This window comes from Sycon ciliatum, chromosome 13 (genome assembly GCF_964019385.1).
Source record: "Sycon ciliatum chromosome 13, ocSycCili1.1, whole genome shotgun sequence".
Taxonomy (NCBI): Eukaryota; Metazoa; Porifera; class Calcarea; order Leucosolenida; family Sycettidae; genus Sycon; species Sycon ciliatum.
This window is the reverse complement of record NC_088655.1, coordinates 10,305,378-10,324,576: the sequence shown is the minus strand read 5'-3', so window position 1 is coordinate 10,324,576 and position 19,199 is coordinate 10,305,378. Positions and strand designations below refer to the sequence as shown.

The 19,199-nt window shown below is 48.3% G+C and overlaps 2 protein-coding genes across 2 annotated transcripts in view; one reads left to right on the top strand and one right to left on the bottom strand.

Moving 5' to 3' along the window:
- LOC135830136 (TNF receptor-associated factor 5-like) overlaps nt 1-18,283 on the bottom strand; it is a 97,284-nt gene extending 79,001 nt beyond the window's left edge. Inside the window, exon 1 of the mRNA XM_065342527.1 lies at nt 18,073-18,283. Within this exon, the coding sequence (XP_065198599.1) occupies nt 18,073-18,115 (43 nt within the window). The 5' untranslated portion in view covers nt 18,116-18,283. The remainder of the gene's footprint in view (nt 1-18,072) is intronic.
- LOC135829510 (uncharacterized) lies at nt 12,398-14,214 on the top strand. The gene is made up of 2 exons (XM_065341914.1): nt 12,398-13,309; nt 13,853-14,214. Exons 1-2 carry the CDS (start codon nt 12,608-12,610, stop codon nt 13,964-13,966), a joined length of 816 nt encoding a protein of 271 aa, XP_065197986.1. The 5' UTR covers nt 12,398-12,607; the 3' UTR covers nt 13,967-14,214.
- Nucleotides 18,284-19,199: the final 916 nt, after the last annotated feature.

The following is a 19,199-nucleotide window of genomic DNA, read 5'->3' as shown; positions in this document are numbered from 1 at the left end:
CTTTGCTCCAACTGGCTGTTCCGGGTGTTCCCTGCCATTTGAGGAAAAGAAGCATGTTTGTTTGCAAGTCTAAAAGTCGGAGCCTCCGGCAAAATGTGTGCAAGAAGCAGCCGTTAGTACATGTAGTTCAAGAATGATGTATAGACTGCTGAATCAGACTAGTTTAATTCTCTCTCCTGCAATTTACCACAAACATTCCAAGTAAAAGAAGCTGGCTGAGCTAGTATCCTTGACTGCAAGAATGAAAAAACATGAAGGGTGAATTTTGCACACTGCTACAGTAGTCTGTCGCGTCACGTGATCTTTCAAAGCGGACTGAAATGGGCTACACTACGCACCGGTAATTGTAAATCTATCACCCCTCTCTCGCACTTTGCGTGCCAATTGGTCATGGACCACGAGTTGAATGAAATAAATAAATGAATAAAATCGAATAATGTTTCCTTTGTAGTCCAACTCTCAGTGTGATGAGGATTTCTGATCGTCTCATGAAAACGAAGGTCTAGGGGTACGTGTACGTACGTTTTCTTCCAGTGTCAGGGTATGAATGCGTCAGCTGGAGATACGTGTACGTACGTTTTGTCAGGGTGTGAATGCGTGAACTGAAGTTAGCCGTACAATATACATCCTCGCTACAACGACGAACATTGTGATTAGTTACAATCATGGTAAAACCCGCGTCGACTCTTCAGCAGTGCGGGGTTAAGGTCGTGATGTTTGAGGAATCAAACAAAGAGAAGGATTCACGAAGCCCTCACGAAGCCCATCTGTGGAACCGTGTATAGTAGATAGCAAAAGACTTGATCCGAACCGAGAGGAGAGGCATACGGCACACAAGACCATACTCGCAGCACCACATATTTTCTACTACTGTACTAATCTTGGCGATGAACTCGCCAAACCGGCGGCATGCCATCCCCCTAAATACGATTATTAGTAATACACAAAGGCACACAATGAAAACCTTGGCAAATTTATTCCGTTGTGACTCCGAGTTTCATGGCTGAACCAATCATCAGACAACGATAATGGAATAGGAGGCAGCGCTGGTATATCTAAGTGGAGAGAGGTGTGATAATACGATAGCGAGAGGAGTAATCGCGTGAATGTATACAGGGACGGGCTATTTCAGAGGCAGATGCAGTAGGCGCAGGTCTAGCACTAACAAGTACGCGCTTAATGTCGCTCACACACCACACACACACACACACACACACACACACACACACACATACTAACACGCACACACATAGTAACACCCCCACACACATACACACATACACACATACACGCACACACTAACACACACATACACTCACCCACAACACCCTAACTTGCACACGGGCGCACGCACACACAGGACACCCACCCACCCACAACACCCTAACTCGCACACGCACAAACACACGCATATACACACACCTATAGACACATGTCCACACGTATACACAGGCATCTGCGTTCGTATGACAAATCTAAGCGCACACAAACTCCTGCAATCACGCGTCAAAAACCCCGCAGCGGTCATAGCTGTCTATGTAATAGGGGTGGCCAGCAGAAACTTGCGCTGGTGAGGGCATTTAGATACCAGCTCACTTCTCTTGTTTAGGGAGGTAGCTTTTGAAGCTTTCAGGATGTGGAACTTTTCGGTTAAGCATAGGCCACACTTCTTGCTGATGTTACTGTACGAAGGTGCTCTATCCTTGATCTCCCATCTGATGTCGAATCCGCGGTTCTCGTTTTTCAGATCCCAGATGTGCTTGGACAACTTAGTCGATGCGGCGTACTTTTCATGGCGGAAGTCCGAAGTGTGTTTGTTGTAGCGCTGCTTGAATGTGGTAGCAGTCATGCCGACGTAGGTCTTGACTTCGTTGGATGCTACATGTGCCTCGTACACGACGTCGGAAGACTGGCAGTCACCGTTGAGGGGGCACGACGCCTTGACCCGACAATTGCATGGCACAACTGGCGGTCGCGAGTGAAGTTTTGCAGCATTGTGCCCTTTGATAATCGACGCTACGTTCTTCATACAGCTGTAGCTTACTTTTGTCGTGTTCTTGTTAAACACCTTGTGTAGCGCCGACCCTTCAGGGAAGTGTTTCTTTACGAGGTATAGAAACTTTGCGCCAACGTTGGTTTTGACCGTGGTACTGTACGGCGGGTTAAACCAGATGACGTCGCGGCTGCGCCCTTTCTTCGCTTTTTTCTTCTTGTTGCTCGGTTCATCCTTGTATGTCATGGTTTTCGGGTGGCCACTTGAGGCCAGTGCGTCCTCGTATAACGTTTTAGCATCGTTGAACACTTCCTCATTGCATGAGATACGTTGCAGCCTCTTGTTGATGCCAATGGGTATTTGTCTCAGCACCTGCGGTGGGTGACAGGACCGCACATCGACGTACAGGGGTGTACTATTCGGTTTCCTGTATGGTTGGAATGTTCCGGTGGCGAGATTCAGGGTCACATCCAAGTAGTCGACGATCTTCTTGTTGGTTTCGATTGTTATTTTTAAGCCGTGTGCTTGGAATATCTGTATGATCTGTTTGCGCGTGCGGTCTGCATCATGACCCGTGGCGTCCTTCATTATCGCTAGTCCGTCGTCACGGTAAAGACCCACGCACTGGTCGCCCAGGAGTGGACGGAGTTTGCTGAGGATTAAAGCCCCAACAAGCTCGCAGGCTTCTGCGCCGTCGTACGACCCCATTGTTACGTCAAATGACCCGTCTTTTTCCTTCTTCATCCATGCTTTGCCGCCGTCGAACAACAATGACTTCCGTGCGTGCAGTATCGTCTCAATGTCCTTCTTGGACATTGGAACGTGCGTCCCGGCGTACGACAGGGCATCCAGCAGAAGGTCTTTCGTTATGCTGGGGTAAAACTCGACGATGTCGAACACGACGAAGGTGTACCGCGGCTTGTCTTCAATGCCCTTGAACCACTCGATGACCGCTTGCGTGTTCTGCCACAGATTCTCACATACGCTGCTCCGCATGGGGCCGATAACACCATCCAGTATGGATTTGCTTACGACGCCTATTTCGGACTTGGCGGGGTTAATCAGTCTGCATTGCAGCTTGTCATGGAAGTCGGCTTTATGATCCTTTAATGTGACGAACGCTTGTGCCTTGGCCAGACATTCCATTCGGTCATCCAGGTGCAGATCGGCAGCTATATCGCGGGCTTCGGCATTAATCGCCGTGTAGTCGGTGTCTGGGGCGAGTTTGTACTGCTTCGTCACGTTGTCATGTAGCAGCTTTTCATACTGCGGGGCTGATACTCGGTACAAGTTTCTTGTCTTGTCCGCTGGTACCACTATATCATCACACTCTTTGATCTTCTTCACATCGTTCTTCATCTGCTCTTGAAGCTGGTTAGAAGCCCGGCGGAACGTAATATGCTCAACCATATTATACATTGCGTTCTCGAATGCCTTGAGTTCTTCAATCTGGGGTGGGCAGTTCACGGTTTTGAAGCCGTACGTCTTCTTGGCGCTATCTTCGTTGGCGCCTTTCAGGGTGAAGAGAGCTTTCCAACGCATTCGTTTTATGACCTCCTCGACTCGCCTCAGGAGGCTCTTGGTGTATTCCTTCTCCGAGGGCGCTGGGATGTTCTTGAGGGAGTATCCGAGCGATACCTGCCTTATGGTCTCCATTGATGCAGAAAGAAAGCGAGAGTGCTCGACCACCAGTGGAGGGAGCGAGAAGCACAGAGGCAATATGCTTTGGTTCTGCAAGAGTGCTCAATGCCTGATTCAGGCAGAGCGGCGTACACAAAGGCACACAATGAAAACCTTGGCAAATTTATTCCGTTGTGACTCCGAGTTTCATGGCTGAACCAATCATCAGACAACGATAATGGAATAGGAGGCAGCGCTGGTATATCTAAGTGGAGAGAGGTGTGATAATACGATAGCGAGAGGAGTAATCGCGTGAATGTATACAGGGACGGGCTATTTCAGAGGCAGATGCAGTAGGCGCAGGTCTAGCACTAACAAGTACGCGCTTAATGTCGCTCACACACCACACACACACACACACACACACACACACACATACTAACACGCACACACATAGTAACACCCCCACACACATACACACATACACACATACACGCACACACTAACACACACATACACTCACCCACAACACCCTAACTTGCACACGGGCGCACGCACACACAGGACACCCACCCACCCACAACACCCTAACTCGCACACGCACAAACACACGCATATACACACACCTATAGACACATGTCCACACGTATACACAGGCATCTGCGTTCGTATGACAAATCTAAGCGCACACAAACTCCTGCAATCACGCGTCAAAAACCCCGCAGCGGTCATAGCTGTCTATGTAATAGGGGTGGCCAGCAGAAACTTGCGCTGGTGAGGGCATTTAGATACCAGCTCACTTCTCTTGTTTAGGGAGGTAGCTTTTGAAGCTTTCAGGATGTGGAACTTTTCGGTTAAGCATAGGCCACACTTCTTGCTGATGTTACTGTACGAAGGTGCTCTATCCTTGATCTCCCATCTGATGTCGAATCCGCGGTTCTCGTTTTTCAGATCCCAGATGTGCTTGGACAACTTAGTCGATGCGGCGTACTTTTCATGGCGGAAGTCCGAAGTGTGTTTGTTGTAGCGCTGCTTGAATGTGGTAGCAGTCATGCCGACGTAGGTCTTGACTTCGTTGGATGCTACATGTGCCTCGTACACGACGTCGGAAGACTGGCAGTCACCGTTGAGGGGGCACGACGCCTTGACCCGACAATTGCATGGCACAACTGGCGGTCGCGAGTGAAGTTTTGCAGCATTGTGCCCTTTGATAATCGACGCTACGTTCTTCACTTCGGACTTCCGCCATGAAAAGTACGCCGCATCGACTAAGTTGTCCAAGCACATCTGGGATCTGAAAAACGAGAACCGCGGATTCGACATCAGATGGGAGATCAAGGATAGAGCACCTTCGTACAGTAACATCAGCAAGAAGTGTGGCCTATGCTTAACCGAAAAGTTCCACATCCTGAAAGCTTCAAAAGCTACCTCCCTAAACAAGAGAAGTGAGCTGGTATCTAAATGCCCTCACCAGCGCAAGTTTCTGCTGGCCACCCCTATTACATAGACAGCTATGACCGCTGCGGGGTTTTTGACGCGTGATTGCAGGAGTTTGTGTGCGCTTAGATTTGTCATACGAACGCAGATGCCTGTGTATACGTGTGGACATGTGTCTATAGGTGTGTGTATATGCGTGTGTTTGTGCGTGTGCGAGTTAGGGTGTTGTGGGTGGGTGGGTGTCCTGTGTGTGCGTGCGCCCGTGTGCAAGTTAGGGTGTTGTGGGTGAGTGTATGTGTGTGTTAGTGTGTGCGTGTATGTGTGTATGTGTGTATGTGTGTGGGGGTGTTACTATGTGTGTGCGTGTTAGTATGTGTGTGTGTGTGTGTGTGTGTGTGGTGTGTGAGCGACATTAAGCGCGTACTTGTTAGTGCTAGACCTGCGCCTACTGCATCTGCCTCTGAAATAGCCCGTCCCTGTATACATTCACGCGATTACTCCTCTCGCTATCGTATTATCACACCTCTCTCCACTTAGATATACCAGCGCTGCCTCCTATTCCATTATCGTTGTCTGATGATTGGTTCAGCCATGAAACTCGGAGTCACAACGGAATAAATTTGCCAAGGTTTTCATTGTGTGCCTTTGTGTACGCCGCTCTGCCTGAATCAGGCATTGAGCACTCTTGCAGAACCAAAGCATATTGCCTCTGTGATTATTAGTAATAATAATATTATTGTAGTCACTAATTGAGAGAATGGAAAAGGGAAATATCTGAAGAAAAATTCACTGTCACCACCAGGACTCGAACCAGGGACCTTCGCCTTGAGGCCAGCAAGGCTCTAACCACTCTCCTAAGGTGTAGCTGTCATTCCAGCAGAGACCGTTCAACATTTTCTTCAGACTTCCAAGCTCACGCTTCCTGCGAAACTACACAGTCTGGTAATACTAGTAATTGTCATCTTTATTTCAGGATTACCCAAAGGCTGACGCCTATCGGGGAGGGGGGGGGGGGGATCTCCTATTTTATTTTATTTTTTGTGTGTATACAATGAACCGTGATTTAGGCCTCGGCGGGTAATGCTAGTTATTTCAGCTCAAAATGCTTTTAGCATTGCTAGTTATTCGGTCATATAATGCTCGTTAGAATGCTAATTTGGACTTGTAATGCTAGTTGAAAAGGCAATGTGAACCACTGATATGGCATTGTGTCATAATGTAAGTCACACTACACGGAAAACTGCTATTGGAAGTACCTAGTACTTTGAAAGTAGATTATATGGTGATGCTATTTCAAAATGATGTGGAACTGAAGTTGCTATCATGAACTAGCAGTGAATAACAGTAAATCAGAACCCTACGTCGACAGTCTTCAAAGTACTTTGAGGGTGCATACGGAATGCTATTTTGGAAATTTAGCATATTGTGTGGTATGAAAAAGTACAATATAAGTGATCTAACCCTCGATATGCTTGCTCCTTTGGCTTTGGGCAGTCGTGCGCATGCCTCACCGGGCTCATCCTCCACCTCTGCCTCGTTCTCGTCTTCCTTTTTATCATCCTCTGTCTCGTACTCATCTTCCTCACTCTCTTCCTCCGAAGAATCTGAGACTTCCAACACATTTCCATTTGATGTACTCATGGTGCAAGCAAGCCAGCACTGCATTACTCTGTGAATAGGAAAGACAAGGTTTCTTTCCGTTTGATGGCATCAACATGGTACGCCTATACCTAGCAGCTGCCACTAAGATTCGCAACAAGAGACGCATGTTGCGAAGTCGCAGGCTAACGTTTAAGCAAAACTGCCAAAAGCCGCTAGTACAAAGTACAGTGTGTACGTTACATTGTAGAGCTCCTGTTTTATTCAGTAATGCACACTCATGAAGTGAGAAAATGACACTTTTGGGCGCTAATGCTTGTTTTGGCTCCAAATCCGGGTACAATGCTGGAGCATTGCTAGTTCTCAAAACGATGCTCGTAATACCAGTTACAATGCTAGCATTACCCGCCGAGGCCTACCGTGATTGGAGTTGGGAAAGGAGAAAGTGTGCAAAGTGAGTTCGGAAAAAGATAGATACATCTCCCTTACCTCCAGATCTCTGGCAAAATCTTCTTTGCATTGATCCAGTCTTCTTTCGGTTCATCCTGTCACGATACATGTGTGGGGTAAGGCGCTTGCTAGGACCCCACGAGCTCACACGACGTATGTGGACACCACCGCGAACAGTCCACCGGCAGCGCTCCACAAGGTGAGCAATGTGCCATGTCGTGGAGGTTTGCTGGTGGACTATTTCTTGCCGCGTCTGTAAGCGTCGTGTGGCATCGTCGGGTCTAAACAATCGCCTTCACTAGAAACACGAACAGGGATGTACAACTGCCGTCTTCCCTCACCAACCTTTCCGTGTGGACACACACCCGCATCTGCCTTGTACTCTGAGTGGGAGCCTATTGGCGGCCACATTGAACACAATGATTATTTCCTCAAGTGTTGAAATCTGAGAACACGGAGCGTAAAATAGAAATGACTCTAGAGAACGGAACTCAACTTCTTTACTCTGTGTACCTCTTCTGACTTGAGCTCCAGCGGCTAAACCGCGTATTTAATGTTGATACGACCTTTGTTGGCAATTGCAAAAGAATTTACTTTATCGTCCAAATCACAGCCGCATCCGACACACGACTGAGGGACTCACGCTCCGAGTTGCAAACTGTGTTGAAAGAAGCTGATCACCACAGGGCCTGCGTGTGTATTCAGTTGGAGCCGCTACAATAACGCGCTTACCGCCACAACCGAGATTCTCACTTTGCGCTGTCGTTGCACTTTACTGATACCGTTCTTTCAAACTTTCAAAAACTGCATGCAAAGAATAAGCGGATAATAGTTTATGTGCGTGTAATGGGGGAATATATAGATCCTGACGCCGTGACGGTTGCATCTGCTACTTCGAGCTGCCCCCTGTCATAGCTTTGCGGCTGACATGTCGGAGACACTTCGCATTGTTCCTATGGTACGACGTGCCAACCAAGGGAGCAGGGACGCTGCGCGCCCGTCGACCCGTTTAGTCCGGGACTGCTAGCGCAAGGAACCGTGCCAGTGAAGTGACAGCGCTGTGGTCGCGTCGCGTGCATTAGGTAAGGGGTTGGAGGGTGGATTACCTAGGCTGCCAGCAACTTCACGAAAACAACATCAACTTCTGGTGTCATAACGACATTCGTCCGCATTCTAGCTGCGTGCTTTCGAGCCTGCCCAGCTTCCAACTCGCCAACGCAGCGCAGGAACGCCATGTAAAGTAGCAGAGACCTGCAAACATCTTCGTAGTTTTGCTCTTGCCCAGTTCGAACAAGAAGCATAATATTTTCTTCCTCTTCGAATCGTCTGTTTTCAAAATGACCGCGATGTACGTAGTACTTGTAGCCGCCCTTGTGGCTGCTGTGGCTTCACAAGGTATGCCTGGCTCGGATCCATGCACGTATGGGCCGAGCTTCTGGTGTCGTAATGTGGCACAGGCCGAACAGTGCCAGGCCGTGGACGTCTGCGTGCGAAAGTACTGGCAGAACGAAACTTCAGAGCCTCTCGGCCAAGATCAGTGCACTCAGGGTCCGGCATACTGGTGTAGCGGTGCTAACGCCGCGGCGGAGTGCGACTCCGAGGAGTATTGCGCACAGCACGGCGGAATCAACGGTGGCAGCAAGGTCTCCACTGAGCCTCTCGGCGAGGATAAATGTACATGGGGACCAGCGTATTGGTGCACCTCAGTCGACTCTGCCAACCAGTGCAACGCGATGAATCATTGCAAGAAGGTCTGGGAAGCCGCGGAGAAAGCCACCACTGGTAGTCCCACCACCACGGAGGCGATCGGCCAGAACAAATGCACCTGGGGACCGGCATATTGGTGCTCGTCCGAGAACGCCGCCTCGGAATGCGACATGATGGAGCATTGTCAGAAGGTATGGGACGCCGCCACGACCGGCGCGCCGGAGACCACCACGGAGCCTCTGGGCCAGAACAAGTGTACGTGGGGCCCTGCGTACTGGTGTTCGTCGGCGAACGCTGCCACCGAATGCGACGTGATGGATCACTGCCAGCAGGTATGGGCCTCCAGCCAGCCGGAGAAAATGGCCGCCATGGCCACGGATGAACCACTTGGGCAGCACAAGTGCACGTACGGACCTTCCTACTGGTGTAGCAGTCGCGACGCGGCCACAGCCTGCGGCTCGCTGGACTACTGCGAGGATGTATGGAGAGCCACGGAATCGCCATAGACTCTGACACTACCCTAGCAAACCTAATATCACAGAACAAAATTTAAATCTAACACCCTCTACACTAACTATCTCCAGACTCACTATGGTCACGTACAATTCTTTTTCACAAATATTATCTTCACTGGTCCATTGAAAACTCTATCATTCTGTTCATAGCTCGTCGAACATCTTCTTTTGAAACTGTTTTTACTCACAAAACCTGGTGCAGTCTTGTTCGACTGTACAATCACCATTAATATTAATCTTTTAACGGCACTACCTCACAATGTTGACGTTTTTTACTTCAACTTACAACAAGGTGTTGAATTCTTCTAACCCACTCGTGGGTCTGATCCGCAATGCTATTTTGGCTTGAGACGACTCAGCTTGTTGACGTTTGATGACATGTGTGTATGTGTGTGTGTGTGTGTGCGCGCGCATGCTGTTGTGTATGTACGTATGTGTACGCGCGTGAGCGCGCCTGCCAATGTGTGCGCGTGTTAGGCCCTGGCGGATAATGCTCGGAAAAGTAGCGTTTACTGCTCGACATTCTGCTCGTATTCTGCCCCATTCTGCTCGTATTCTGCCGGATTCTCACGTGCTTATGAACACAATGGAGCCGTAAATAGGCGCCACCAGCCCTCTCCGCACTTCGTAGCTGGTTCTGTAGAGTATCTGCTCCTTCCTCTGCACTTTTCTGCCGAATTCTGCTCTTTCTGCTCCTTTTCTAAAAATAACCCATATTCTGCTCGAAATCCTGCCGGCATTATCCGCCAGGGCCTAGCGTGTGTCCGCAGCAGTATGATCGTGTAATTGTTTGCATGTGCGCGCGCGTGTGTGTGTGTGTGTTTTAGCGTGTGAGTCCTTGGAGCCAGGCGGAAACACACAGAAGCCGGATTCATGCTTTGCGGTACTGGGTAGCATGCAGTGACGATACGTTTCACCAGATAGAACACCATCACTCCAACAACAAGCTGTTTCATAAGAACTCCGTCAGAAGTCAACTGTCGAATGCTTCACAGCTTGCCATAGAATCCACATCTAACTCACTTGTACATGTATTCGTGTATTATCTATTCGCAAGCACTCAGAAGTGCATTGAACTAATGTTACTTTAAACCACGAGTAGCGAAACTATTTCAGAAACAGATGTTTGATACCAGGACAAGCTTGGATTCCACAGAAATCGCCAGACATGCAGATGGAACCATTTCAACTGCAAACAAAACCTGGAATAGAATTTGAATTTGCTATCATTATTATGGGCTAATATTAACATGTGAGGCCTCAATCCCATTTCTGTCTCTGCTCTGTTTGTCCAATCTCTGTCAACCCTCTCTCTACCTTTCTCTCTATATTTCTTTCTCTCGATCGACGTCTCTCTCTCTCTATCTATCTATCTATCTATCTATCTATCTATCTCTCTCTCTATCTATCTCTCTCTTTCTCTCTATCTATCTCTATCTCTCTCTGTGTCTCTCTGTCTCTGTCCCTCTGTCTCTGTCTCTGTCTCTGTCTCTGTCTCTCTGTGTGTCTCTGTCTCTGTCTGTCTCCCTCTCTCTATCTATCTATCTATCTATCTATCTATCTATCTATCTATCTATCTCTCTCTCTCTCTCTCTCTCTCTCTCTCTCTCTCTCACTTACTCACTCTCTATCTGTCTCTCTATCTATCTATCTATCTATCTATCTATCTATCTATCTATCTACTCAATCTATCTATCCCTATCTCTATTTCTCCCTCTCTCTCTGTCTGTCTCTCTCTCTCTCTCTCTCTCTCTCTCTCTCTCTCTCTCTCTCTCTCTCTCTCTCTCTCTCTCTCTCTCTCTCTCTCTCTCTGTGTCTGTGTCTCTGTCTCTGTCTCTGTCTATCTCTCTGTCTCTGTCTCTCTCTCTCTCTCCCTCTGCTTGCTGTTCATTAGACTTCATCGCGGTCGGTTTGGCCAGTGACTCTGAACTCCACTGAGAAGACTTAACGAGGTCGAAACAGCTAGCTACCCAGAGGTTCAGTGAAAACGTCCAGTTCTCATTATGAGCTAGGCTGTTGGTGGAGCGGGTGGAGATACGCATTAACTTGCACGATGTTATCAGTTCCATGTCCATAGCGAAACAGGGCGTACTGTGCAGGTACTCCAGAAGTGCCTACATGTATCAGTCCTATTGGGCCGATGGCATGAGAGCCCTACCGACACGGGGTTCTACAAGAAAGCGCATAATTACTGCCATCCTACAGATTGTATCCCTGGTGATGTTTGTGCCTGGAGAACACTATAAAAGTGGTGCTCTTCAGGCACAATCTTCCTCAGCCTACACTCAAGCTCAACTGATGAGGGGTGAATTCCCCGAAATACTGTGTATTGAGCAGGGAGTGGTGCTTTCTTGCAGGTTTGCCGAGTGGACGGTTCGATGGACTTCTCGTGTGCTCTGGATGGCAGTCGTGAGTCAGTCAAGTGAGAATTCAAGTCGGCAGGAAAACCGCGAGCTCCCATGTAGGGAGCAACACACTCTTCCCCTATATATTGGAGTTTCGGGAAACTGTTGCGAACTGCGGATTCCCATGTTTGAAACTTCCACTGTAGAATTGTAGCATAATAATTATCCATGCGTTCCTTCCAGATATTGAGGTATGGCTCAGAGAATTCAACTCATGCAATACATCAAATTTCAATTAGAATGAAAACTGATGCTGGTCACCCATACGTTTTAAAAGCTGACAGTCGAAAATTTTGTGAACCGTCCCCCATCATTCCGCATTCTGTCCATTCAACTCCATTTCAGTATCCTGCGGAAGAAGCCCCAGTTCACCGGGTCTGGCTTTTACAAGTTTCCGGAGTGTCTTCAGAGTCTCCAAAGCCCAGGGCAACATACATACCGCGCTCCTCAGGTTCTTAAAGATGCAGATTTATACAGGCCACAGAAAATCCGCGTGTGTCCCCGCGTTCAGCTTGCACTGAAATGGACTTCCCATGCTAGCCCCTTACAAGTACACTGTGTAGTCTGCCTTGCAGATCGCAGGAAGCAGCTACCCGACGCTGGTGTTTCGCAGCTGCCGCTCCGCTTCAACTCCTTATAATAATTATTATGACATGCGTCCATTGAGAAGACAATTGCGAGACGCACTGCACCTGAGCAAACGATCCCCTCTTATGCGGCGAGGACAGAGGAGAAGCTAGTGGAATACAAAGTTCTGCAATCTCAGATTGAACACAGCTAGTCATCGACAGCCATGCACGTCGCAAACCCTTTGTCTGTCAGTTTCGGCCTGATACTATGCAGCATGTTGGTAGGAGACTGCGCCTCGGCCAGTAGCGGGTATGCTGTCGCTGGTGAGCGACGAGAGGCAGGCTTGCTCGGTGCTAATCCCTGTACGTGGGGACCAGGTTACTGGTGTTCGTCGCCGGCTCACATGGCAAGGTGTCACACGAGGGTGTACTGCAGCCGACTTGGCAACCGCCGCGACGCCGACGCCGGTGGATATGGATCCAATCCGTGTACGTGGGGGCCAAGTTACTGGTGCTCGTCGCCGGCCCACATGGCAGAGTGTGGTACCACGGCGGCCGTCTGTAGTCGACTTGGCAACCGACGCGACGCCGACGCCAATGCAGGTGGATATGGATCCAATCCCTGTACGTGGGGACCAAGTTACTGGTGCTCGTCGCAGGCCCACATGGCAGAGTGTGGTACCACGGCGGCCGTCTGTAGTCGACTTGGCAACCGACGCGACGCCGACGCCAATGCAGGTGGATATGGATCCAATCCCTGTACGTGGGGGCCAAGTTACTGGTGCTCGTCGCCGGCCCACATGGCAGAGTGTGGTACCACGGCGGCCGTCTGTAGTCGACTTGGCAACCGACGCGACGCCGACGCCGGTGCAGGTGGATATGGATCCAATCCGTGTACGTGGGGACCAAGTTACTGGTGCTCGTCGCCGGCCCACATGGCCCGGTGTGGCACCACGGCCTACTGCAGGCAACATGGTAAACGACACGGCAGGCAATGATATACTGTCGTCTAAGGTCAGTCTTAATCGGCAACGACGTAGGAGTCGTAGCTGTTGTGTGGGTTGAACCTCTAGCCTTACTTCAAGTTTGAAACTGTCCACCTCTCCACACTTCGCTCTTGACCCACATTCACAATTCCATAGCGAAGAAGTTCGCTCTTGAATAGAATGATGTTCCATATCCTCCAGACAGCCTCATTGAGAGCTTCTCAGTGGAAGTAGATAACGAATGAATGAATATCAAGGAAAGGAATAAGTATACGTATAGGGTGAAGTGGCACAAATGGACGCTTTCTGCGTAGGAAAGTAGCATCAAAGAAGTTGAAGGTGCCTCTTGCCTCTCTCTCTCTCTCTCTCTCTCTCTCTCTCTCTCTCTCTCTATTTTTCTCTCTCTCTCCGGACACACACACTTTCTCACTCTCTATCTATATCTATCTCCCTCCCACTCTCTGTCCCTCTCGTTATCATAATCTATCTCACACACGTACGCACACTCTCTATCTCTTTCTCGATGGCTTCACTGATTGTTTGATTTCTGTTTACTCTGTCTATGCATTAGGGCCGTCTCAACTCTGACAGGTACATTGCCAAAAGGAAGAACTCACCGCACTCTCTGCCATCGGGCCGTGCTCGAGGCATGGTCCTGCACCGTGAACACTGTCTGAACTTCTAAAAGCCGCCTCGCCTGTCACTGCGACCGTCTGCAAGCCACATTTCTTTCCCAACGGCATTTGCCTATCATAAAGTTTTGCACTACAGCTCTGGTCCATATACTTTCTTATACCTCCGCACCCATACAACACTATGACAAACATCTCCCTTTGGGGTTAGCCACTCTGTCGTTCATTTGTCTCAATAATTATCATTCTAAGTTTCATGTCGCAAGTTATTTGCTAGCCACCTGGTTCTACACGATCGTAATCCAGATCGCTCGTTGAACACTAGACGATGTTCCGACTTTCCCGGTCCGGCCATGCATGCAGGGTACTTTCATTCGAATTGTATGTTTCGTTGGGATATCAATGCGTGCATCCAGTACATGGCACAAGACATGGACAGAACTGTTGTCTGGCGATCATAACATGAGCCCACTCACTGAGTTCTCGCCATGTAATGAGACGCACGTGGAAATGACCTAGCAGTAGCACATATACTAGAATAATGCTGCTAGACGCAACTCACGCGCAATAAAAAAGATGCTACACTCGTTACGTTTTACACAATTATACACCACTATTAGTATTAGTACCCAAAAACGGGCTCTCGCCTACAACTTAGTACAAGTTCTTCCAATGATAAAATAAATCAAGTAACAACAGTGGAGTGTGCACACCCTAAGGAAGGTGTTAACACACGTTATAATAGACACCACTTGATACGATACAATGCAGCCTACGAAGCGTACACAACTCGGGGCTTAATCTTCAGACAGGTACTGTACTGGTAGGTGTTTACGGACAATCCGAAACGTTAGCTGGTCTTTAGTCGGCAAGCAATTACAGTGGTCCCTCTATAATCCGGCAACATTTGTGCCACGGAAATTCTGCTGGATTAGGGAGGGTGCTGAATTAACAAATCTGATTTACTGCTGCAATGTGCATGAAGAGGACATTTTGGCTCCTGAAAATTGTGCTGGTTTATCGAGGGTGCTGGTTTATAAAGTACTGGATTAGAGAGGGACGACTGTACAGGAAAAAAGGATTCAGAGCAGATCCGCTCTCTTCCCATCCACTCTGCAAACTCGAACTCGTTTCTCAATCAATTATTACAACGTTTCTGCAAAATTGCCCTCATCAGGTATGCAATGGTATGCATGTTTGCAAAGTAATTACTCTTCGACATAATACATACATTTACTACACAATGTACACGGAAATCTCAATGTACGACACCCTGACATCTCAGGAAGGAAATGGGAAAGGGGATTACAAATCAGAGCTCCACGCCTTGAGTTAAGCATTTTAGTCCCGTGCCAGGTGGCCCTATCCGGTATGATAATGCAAGAGCATGATCTGCCAGAGCATTGCTAATGCGTATGCTTCTGCTTTCTGCTTCCCTACTTGTTAGATTGATTTATGTGATTGTGGACTGATTTGAATCGTAATTATCTTCCTAATTGGTCATGGGTCATCGTGGAAATAAAGAATAATAAAAAGCAGATGAGGAGCTTCCTGATTTTAGAGGAGCAAGCTCGTCAGCAAATGAGGTGAACCGTACGACTTGTATGTGTTCTGATGCTGTCACGTTCCGCTGCACAGTACTAGCTATGCTGCCGAGAAGGGTAGGGCCGCTGGGCGCGACGTCGGCGCCGGCGCCCCAAGGGCTTTGCCGATGCACACGTTCCTTTCAAGTTACTTTAGATGCATGTGTGCCGGCGCAGAACGTGAAACCTGACGACATATCGGAAGAAGACTTTGATTCTATATTCCACCTCGGGAACGTCAACAGTACGCTGTCGCTCTTCTGTATTGTGCCCCGCTCAGACCCTGATCCATAAGTGTGTGTTATGTGTTTATACTGTGCCGGGAAAATACCCATGTGCAACCCGGAAATTCCCAGCTCATGACCATTATCCACACAGCTTGACAAGAGTCGAATGAAAATGGAACATGAGAGAACGATATGCACTGAGACAGTGTATTAAATTCTATTATCTGATTTCATGAACGCGTAAGCTCTTGTACTTGTAGATTCACGATACTTCGTTCATGCCATCCCGAAGCTTGTCATACTCATTCGTTACTTTGTAGGCCAAACACCACACCAAGCAGCCTAGCTTGTGGGATGTCGAAGTTGACGCAATGCATACCGGCTGTGGATTACTATCACCTACAGACGTGTCTTGCCCGTCTCTGTACATGTGTTTCCCCTTTTCTCCGCAGAAGCAGACACAAGTAACAAGAGGCAGACGTCCCAAACGTCCTCGCCTCAACATGTTTATGGATCTGGAGCCAAACCCAAAACCACATGCACGTCACAATGTAGTCTACATTCTGGCTGTAGGTGGGTCATTTCTCATTATCCTCTTCCCCTCACCCCAAAAGAGTCGTAAAATGTCAACTCCTACACCAGACACACGCGCTAGACACTGATACACGTACGTCATATTATGGTTTACTAGAATTCGCCTGCATGCAACAGTTGCAGGATATGTCCAAATTTTGCCCACCGCATACGAGCACTAAACGACACCAACTGTCATACACCGAGCGTGTACGTCATGTTCCCTGTTAGTGTTACTGTGTACGAGCGGCTCAGGACAGAAGCAGGACAGGGCTTTTCAGACAATCATAGTGACCACAACTGTCTATTCCTCCGTACACGTACATGTATCTAGCACTGGCACGAAAGTCATGTTCATGTTCATGATTGTACATAACTCTACCTCGCCCAGGCGCTTGCCTTTCTGGCTAGTATCAACTATCGAAGTTCCCTGGCTTCGTGGTGTCTCTAGAGCACTCTGACAAAAATGCTTTGGACAGTTTGGTGTTCACTACGTTTCATTGTGGTCGGCTCGGCCAGTGACTCGCAGCTCCTCTGATGAGACGTAAAAAGACCGAAACAGCTACATGAGGTGGAGTATTCCTAAGATAAAAAATGTTATCATATCAGTTGTGTATAGACAAATCCCCCTTTTCTTTCATATCAGTCAAACTGAGTGACTTTATCTCGTTACACAGTCAATAGCTGTGGTCGCTAGCCAGGCTAAGCATGACATACATGTACATGTACATGTATGCTGCATGACTTCACCGTAGAAATACTAGACTTAGTAGAGATACACTCTACTGATCTACAGACAGTGTTAACTACCACGTCCACCAGAGTTTGCTTAGTCTTCAAATCAGTGCTACTGCATGATGTTGTGCACTTGCGCCTGAATTTGCCTTCAGCCTTCAGGGATTTTAACCCTAATGCAGAGAATACTGTTGGTAATGTCTTCCAAGTAGAGTCATGATAGAAAGGGAATGCATCCGGTGTTCCGCAATGCAAGGCTCTTATATAGTTCCGATCTGTTCACCGGGCCAGCTCGGTTCTCTCGCCAAGTCACATGATACCGAAATGGTGTTCTCAGGCGCTAGAGAAAGATGCTACATTAAGTCATGCACAGTGTGCTTGTTTGGCTTACATAATATTCTTACTGTTCACTACTTTTGAACCTGGACAGGGAAAATGTGGAGCATGGACGTACTGCAGGATGTCCACGCTCTGGGATCTGTCGGATATCATCTCGCTTCCCTTCAAGAATACGACGCTGATTCCCGAAAGAACTTCTTCAACGAAAAAGTAGAGAAATTCAAGGCTTTTGCACTGATGAATTAACTACATGCCATACACGATAGCACTGTGTGCCAGGCTTATTGCTAGTGGTGCATTGCTTTGGCTCTGGGTTTAACTCGTATCTCGACATGATAGGAGGTTAAAAACCAAACGCAAACCTCCATCCAAAGCTTGTTGAAGCAGCTTTGTGTCGGCTGGAATTCCACAACATTAAGTTTGGGGGGTTCTGCTGCAGTATTTACTTGCGACTTCCATGCAGCATTGATGGGTAATGACATTATACTGTACAGTCGTGACCAAGAAATCCGACCCACTGGTCAAAGGCAGCGCCTCCAAAAGCCCATCCGAGGGCGCAGGCCCCGGGGCCGCAATCCTTGTCGCTGCTTTCGGCTCAGTGGTCGGATTTGTGGCCACAACTGTACTCGTAGATTGTAGCAAGCACTTCACGAATCGTTGTCTCGACATCTAACGTTACAATGATAGTGTATGTGGGCTTACCGCTGTTCAAGTGGTTGTCTTCACTGCGAGACTGGGATGACATGCTTGACGCCAGCAAGCAAATGCTCAGCAAACTTCCAGTCCAGACCTGCAAGTCTGTTGGTAGCTATCAAGTTATTGATTGTGCCTGAACTCAAAGAGTCCTGTTTGAAATGCTCCTAGGCGAGCAAAGCTACTCTCAGGTACTTCAGCTAGTGGTGAAACTGGTACGTAGTCATAGTCATACTCAACGACAATCGGACAGGGAGCGGTTTGCTGTGAACATGGACTTGTCTAAGCTCGCTGCAGTATACGGATGCTGCTCAGACTCTATTTGCCACTGGGCACAGCACACTGCAGACTGAGCTGTGATGACTGGCAACACACACTAGATGAGTGTGTATAGATTTAGCTAGGCAGGCTTTCGGCTGAAGGGGTTGCTACACTAGCGTGTTGTTGAGCTTGCTCACCGTTGTCGTTGACTTTCAAAGTAACAACACGACAATCATGGTGTGAACATTTGCAGCCCATGATTCTCGCGTCGCTTGGCGACCACCTCCCCGTACAGGGCCAGTCCCTCCCTGCTCGCATAGCTTCAGAGCCGCTTGGTTGCACTGTAGACTGTAGTGTGTCTGTAGCCTTCGCAAGTGGCATACTAAAATAATTGCTTGCACATACACGTACAAACTGAAAGACATGGTTTGTGAGGAGGATACAGGTACGGCCATGCGCCGCCTGCATTTCACGCAGCTGTCTAGCTCTGCCTTAAAACAGATACTAGCTCTGCATGAACAGTGCACGTTTCAAACGCGCACTGGACACGCTTGTGCGACGGGCAATATTTTATTAATACTCATGTAGATTTACGTGCCTCCAGTCTGTGTGTCCTACTGATTTCTGCACAATACATCTGGACACACCTGCGCACTTACATCATAAACAGACACTATGGCACGCACACACACACACAGACACCACACACAGACACACGCACACACCACACACATACACACACACACACACACACCACACCACACGCACCACATGCACACACCACACACACGTACACACACACACACACAAGTAGTAAGCTATGTGAGGTTTTTGTCTCATGTCAGGTACATGAAAATGGGGTACTAATAGTACCC